The sequence below is a fragment of the Antennarius striatus genome, chromosome 24 (assembly GCF_040054535.1).
Source record: "Antennarius striatus isolate MH-2024 chromosome 24, ASM4005453v1, whole genome shotgun sequence".
In the NCBI taxonomy this organism is placed as follows: Eukaryota; Metazoa; Chordata; class Actinopteri; order Lophiiformes; family Antennariidae; genus Antennarius; species Antennarius striatus.
In genome coordinates, this window is record NC_090799.1 from 2,079,549 (window position 1) to 2,085,615 (window position 6,067).

The 6,067-nt window shown below is 42.1% G+C and overlaps 1 protein-coding gene across 1 annotated transcript; it reads right to left on the bottom strand.

Annotated features, from left to right (window-relative positions):
* Positions 1-2,067: 2,067 nt before the first annotated feature.
* LOC137591404 (L-threonine 3-dehydrogenase, mitochondrial-like) lies at positions 2,068-5,863 on the bottom strand. The gene is made up of 10 exons (XM_068309369.1): positions 5,817-5,863; positions 4,875-5,057; positions 4,665-4,707; positions 4,372-4,442; positions 3,653-3,802; positions 3,403-3,575; positions 3,232-3,322; positions 3,055-3,147; positions 2,792-2,968; positions 2,068-2,723 (listed from the first exon to the last, which is right to left on the bottom strand). Exons 2-10 carry the CDS (start codon positions 5,044-5,046, stop codon positions 2,587-2,589), a joined length of 1,107 nt encoding a protein of 368 aa, XP_068165470.1. The 5' UTR covers positions 5,047-5,057; positions 5,817-5,863; the 3' UTR covers positions 2,068-2,586.
* Between the last annotated feature and the right edge of the window lie 204 nt (positions 5,864-6,067).

The window sequence follows — 6,067 nt, forward strand, 5'->3', positions numbered from 1 at the left end:
ATCCGCACAGGACAAAAGAAAACAGAGATTATACACTCCGTCTCTCATCCCATTAACAAGTGTGTGTCATCCACTACAGCCACAGTTTGATGGGAGGTAAAGACATCGGTCTTACCGATATGGACGTGACAGAAGTGTCGGATTAGTAATCCAGAATAAAGAAAACACCGATGGTGGGACGTGAAAGTGTCTGAATTCACCCGCAGCGGTAAAAAAAAAAAAAAGCGCGTCTGTTTTCTTTTGCGTTGCAGAAACGAGGCGCAGCTTCAGCCGCGCGTTAAGCTGGAGGCGCCCACACCGGAAGTTCCTACATTCAGGCTTTCAAAATAATGGTAGACGCATTTCGGAATATAACAAAGCATTAGCACACGTTTGCCAACTCCCCCGGAATATTTAGAATAATATATCAAGCAGCTTTTATCCCCAATCAAAAAAAATGATAATAAATAAATAAAAAATTATGCGATTGTGTTTTACATTATTGAAATTTGCACTTCTATCCAATGTATTTTTAATTTTTGAACAGAATTTTGGCTCATAATTCGCTTGATTAGTGTTAGGTAAGTAGTTAAGTCAATATGAGGTAAGGCTTATTATGGAAATTGCAAAAAGGGAGTGACGTAGTATAATTGTGCTTTCTGGCATTTAGCAATGCCACTATTTTGAAAAAAAATTCTATTATTTTCCTGTACTTCTTCCTCTTCTTCAAGCAATATAACTCGTGTTTTTTTATTATTATTATAATTTAACCATCCAATTGCATTCTATGTTACGGTTTACATGAAGCCCAACATATTACTGATGAAGAAATACATAGTTTTGAATGGTCAACTGGAAATTGTTGGTTGAACTTCCTTGAATTAGTCTAAAATTGTTAACTTCAAATAGAACCCCTGTTCTCTGAAATCTCTGAATGAAGACGAGAGCCGGACTGAGGGCACCGAGGAAGAAGAGGGGTGGGTTTCGTGTTAAAGAGGATTAAAGCTGCTTGAGCCATCTGTAACCTAGTTAAAGCACAGGTCAGTAATCAGCTCCAGTTTCCTCAATGATAAAGCCAGCTCCTTTGAGGGGGGAACTTTATTTTGTCAATCCTTGATGGCCTTAAAATCAGTGAAACTATCAGCCTTTAAAACCTTAACAAGCTGACAAACTAATAAATATGAACACATTTCACGCCAACTTAATCAATATTTAATATGATACGACACCTAATTCGAAACAGACTTTAAAAGTTGTCATGGAAAAATAGATCTTATGGAAAACCACTTATTGTAAGATCATGTGATGCAAAACTATTTAGAATAAGATAATTTGACAGGATGCAACGCATAAATGTTTTCTGTGTTGGTTTGAACCCAAAACGTCACGTTTTGTCTGCTTGTCTGATCTGACCCTCAAAGCTTTGATGATTACATTTTTTTTTGAAGGACAAGTTTATGAACTTTTTTTTATCTAAACCAACTTTGAAAATTGCCCGAACATGCCCGATGCTCAGCTACGCCTGGAGGTTCAGCTGCCACCGATTACCTGTCCTCTTGCTCAGGTAATCAGGAGCTACCCTTCCTGCAGGGGACAGATCTTCACGAGTGGGAGTGTCAGCGTCATCAAGCGTAGATCACCTCTAAGCTGCTGCAGGTGGAGGAGAAGCTGAAGGCGCTCCGACATGGGTCAAGAGTCGCTCTGGAGATCGACGTTCCTGAGGATGAGCAACTAGACGAAGAGGTACAATTTGAAAAAAAGAGTTTAAAGAGAATGGTTTGAGGAGATCAGTCGTGATCTGACTGCTGTTCTGTGCAGGAGGTTCCAGCGTTGGTTCATGCAGCAGTGAAGGCAGCACAGGACCAAGTGCGTGAGAGTTTGACCCAAGAGGCCTCCCTGTTAGGTGACATCCTGCAGCAGGCAGCATTGGCCGCTGGGGGGCGCCAAAACCCCGTTCCTTCTCATACAGACTGAGGCAGTCTGGAGGTATCATCTTATCATCTGGCAATATTAAATATATTTTTGTACATGCACAAAACAAAAAAAGTCAAGACCTGGTTTCATTCAAGTATTTACTTCACCAAAAATACAATTAACAAAAAAACAAACAAACACCAGCAACATAAATAACATTAAAAACAGAAATGTGGAGATATTAAAGAACAACCCTCCGAACCACAAGTTCCACTTTCTCCACTCAAGACAGAAGTGTGTTAGCACCATGACAACTGATCTTTTATAAACACAGGAACTCCTTTAAATCAATAAAATCAGAAGCTTTATTCAACAAGAAAGCTGCAGGTCAGGTTCAGGATTGTAGAAGTGAAGGAAGACGCTGCAGATGTTTATTCATCAGGCTGGCAAAGTCAGTGCAAATTAACAAAACCCATAGAAACACGCACAGGGTTATGGAATGTTATATCTTAGAATTATCACCCCTAATGGGCAACTGAAGCTAACGCTCCCCTTGTCTGAATATTCAGACAAGGGGAGCGTTAGTGTTTAAAGTAAGATTTGGTTAGACACTTTAAAGTGTAACAGCGAAGGCTTGAAACTCTTAAAACCTCAAATACTTTCGACTGATGGATGGAGCGGCGATAAAAGACGCTACAATCGACTCGGCGTGTCGCCCGTGGCAACTTGAGACAGCATGGCCCGCACCATCTTAGGAAGGTCGTACTCGTGCTTCCAACCCCAGTCCCGCTTCGCTGCGCTGTCATCCATCGCCATTGGCCAGCTGTCGGCTGAGATGAGATGAGACGGTCACTCGGTATCACGATTAATCAATCAATGCTATTAACAACAATCTCACCTGTCGCCTGCCGGATGGGATCCACATTGTAGGTGATCTTGAACTCCGGTAGGACCTTTTGTATCTCCTGGGCGAGGTCATGCGGTGTGAAGCTCACGGCCTTGATGTTGTAGGTGCGGCTATTCAACGATTCTGACGGAGCTTCCAGGATCTCCAGAGTCGCTCTGAGGCAGTCGTCTGCGCAGGAGGAGGGGAAAGAAAAAGAATTCTAGCGCGAGGATCATCCAGAAGTCTATAATATTCCACAAACACCACGGCTTTACCGATGTACATCATAGGGAGTCTGGTGTTGCTGCGCAGGTTACACTCAAAACAACCACTCTTCACGGCTGCGTGGAAGATCTGGGTGGTGTAGGCTGGAAACGAAGATCCCGCAACGTCAGAACGTGCTACACCTCATCCGATTCCCTCACATCCATCGTAAAGCTCAGCCTGCTTACATGTGATCCTTCTCCCTGGGTTGGAATCGGCCGAGATGATGGGCGGATACCTGAGGCAGCGGAAGTCCAGCCCGTAGCGGTGGTGGTAGTACTACCAACGAGACGGGAAAAATGTAAAATATCTTCCTTGAAGCGCATTTGGAGGCTGAAACACCTGCCGGCGCGCCTCACCTCTCCCATCAGCTCTGCGTGCACCTTAGAGACACCGTAGATGGTGCGTGGTCTCTGCACACACAGCTCGGGGGCGGGATCTTTGAGGGAAGACAAACCCAAGGCGTCGATAGAGCTGGGGACAAACACACGCAGACCATGTTTGGTTGCTATGTCTAATATGTTATGGAGACCTACAAAGGAAGAAAAGCTGTGCATAAGTGTCTGATTCAACATCTACCTTCTTGAGGTTTATTGTGTGTGCAGGTACCCGTGATGTTGACCTCCCTGGCCTGAGCGATTTTACTCTCTGCTACAACAGACATCAACGTGGAGTAGTGGACCAGCCAGCTGATGTTGTTGTTGACGACCAACTCCTCTAGGTTCTTGTGGTCCAGGATGTCGGAGAAGATAAAGGGACCTGTGCAGAATAGATGCACAAAGGCTCAACACACTTAAACAACTCTACCCGATGAAGCTTTAAACCAGAGCCAAAAATTAGCGCTATAAAGTTTTTATTTCAATTATTTTTCCCCGACATTGACATTCATTCATGTTTTAGAGATGTGATAGCAACTTTTACAAATGTGGGCTGACAAAACAAACCAAATCTACTCTCAGCAATCATTTGGTAATCAAATGATTTGTTTGACTTTCTTCTTCTCTTCTTGTCAGCTCTGTTAACTTCAGCCCAGCCGTTCTTTAGTCAACAAAAAGAAAGTAGAACAGAGCAACACATGCCCCGAGGTGGCATCTCCGTTTACGACAAGTAGAGAAACCAGTATCCGAGCCTGTTCGACTCTTGCTTCCTGAATCATGAACTGAAAGTCTCAGTGAACAGTTTAGAGGTGTTTCCAAACATTAGAACTGCAGGTTCAGATGACACGTCCACAGCTGCAGACTGACAGGATGTTTTAGTTTTGGAATCCAAAAAACTCCAAAAATTAAACTAATACATGCAGAACTTAGATTCTGAATGACCTCACAAACCATCGAGGCAGATGTGTTTGGGCGGTTTCCAAATATCCGTCAGGATCACGTTGTTTTTTCCGTATTGTGTCCTTAGAGTGGGAAAAAAAAAGGTGTAATCAATTATGAAACATTACATCCCATAAAATATAATTGTTGATTTTCCAAGCCTTAAGTTACGACCCAAGGACATTACAAAGAGACAATCATTCTGATGTTTTGGTGTCATACTTCCTCAATTGTAACTCTTTTAACCAGTTTGTTGTTTGAGCAAAAACACTTTCAAAGAAAGTGGTTATATAACCTTTGCATACCTCAGCAACTTGGCAAGCCCCACCCCAAGCTGGCCAAGCCCTCCTGTATCAGGAAAGAAAAAGAAAAAGGAAAAATGATCTGCAATGAGCATCAGATGTCATTACGAAACATCGTAGATCCAATAAAACAGAATAGAAAGAACAGGGAGAATGAAAGCTGCCTGGAAATGAAAAAATGACAGTGACACAGATGCAATTGCAGATATCAACCTGTGATGAGGACTTTGGGGTGCTCATTATCGATGCAGGGTGAAATATGAGTTTCCTCAGCAGTAGAAAACTGTAGTGAGGATGAACTGACTCCACGTCTGGATGAGATCAAGCACTCCACGCTGCTCCGGGGCAGGCTCCAAGCCCGTTTCATGGCACTCCTCACCAGCATCACACAACTATCTGCAAATGTAATTAAAAGTAAAAATAACAAAGACAGTAAATCCAGCGCTTTTGATCTGTCAGGGGCAAATCTCCTGACTGATCCTAAGGCATGTGGTGTCACTCATGAGTCGAGAACAGCGTGTTCTTTGCAGCTCCACTGTCATGATGTGCTTTAAAATTTATCCTGCATGTCGATTACAATCCAAATATCTGTTTCGTTCCACTCTTTCTGAGTTAATCTCTAAATTTGAATAAATCCAAACCTGAACACCCGTATCAGATTAAGTTCTTTCAGCCTCTTGGTAACTTGGTCTAAATATAAACTAGTCTACCTATATTCCAGGTCGCCCCTAAGCTTATTACTAGTATCCCTGTATTAGATTACATCAGTATGCAGCGGTGAGACCGAATGAAAATAGCACCTAGACAATATGTTTAAGACATAGTTTCATAAGAAGAAGAAAAAAAAAACTTTTAGGAGGTGCATATCTCCTGAATCAGCACCTGCATTGAAATAGGATTAATATAATAGATCTTTAAAGTTTGATAAAGGATAACTAGTTGTCTGCAGGGCGACCAGCTAGCATGTCTACAAACAGGTATCGCTAGCTTAGCTGTCATTCAGACATCGTTCAATTACATTTATTTACATTCAAGGTACTTCTGTTTCATTCTTAAACTCTTCCTATGCTCACTAATAGCAGTCAAACTCCAATAAATGTTAGCAAAAACGGGTTTCGAAAGACGTTGAGTGAAATTAAATGTTTTTTTCCTTACTGTAAAAAGATAACTCAGGTTGACGCACCGACACCTCCGTAACCTCTGATGACTCCCCAGAGCTGTCGCGTGATGCAGTTCGCGGCTTCGAAATAAAATGTACACTTCCGGTTTCGAATTACAAAATAAAATCCCTATTTGCAATTAGAGTGAGATTTATCGACCAAAGTAGTGTATTTCAAATATGAGTCAGTAATTTTCTGTTACCTATTTTGAGCTAACAACGTCCCTGAGTTCCATGTCTGTCAAGG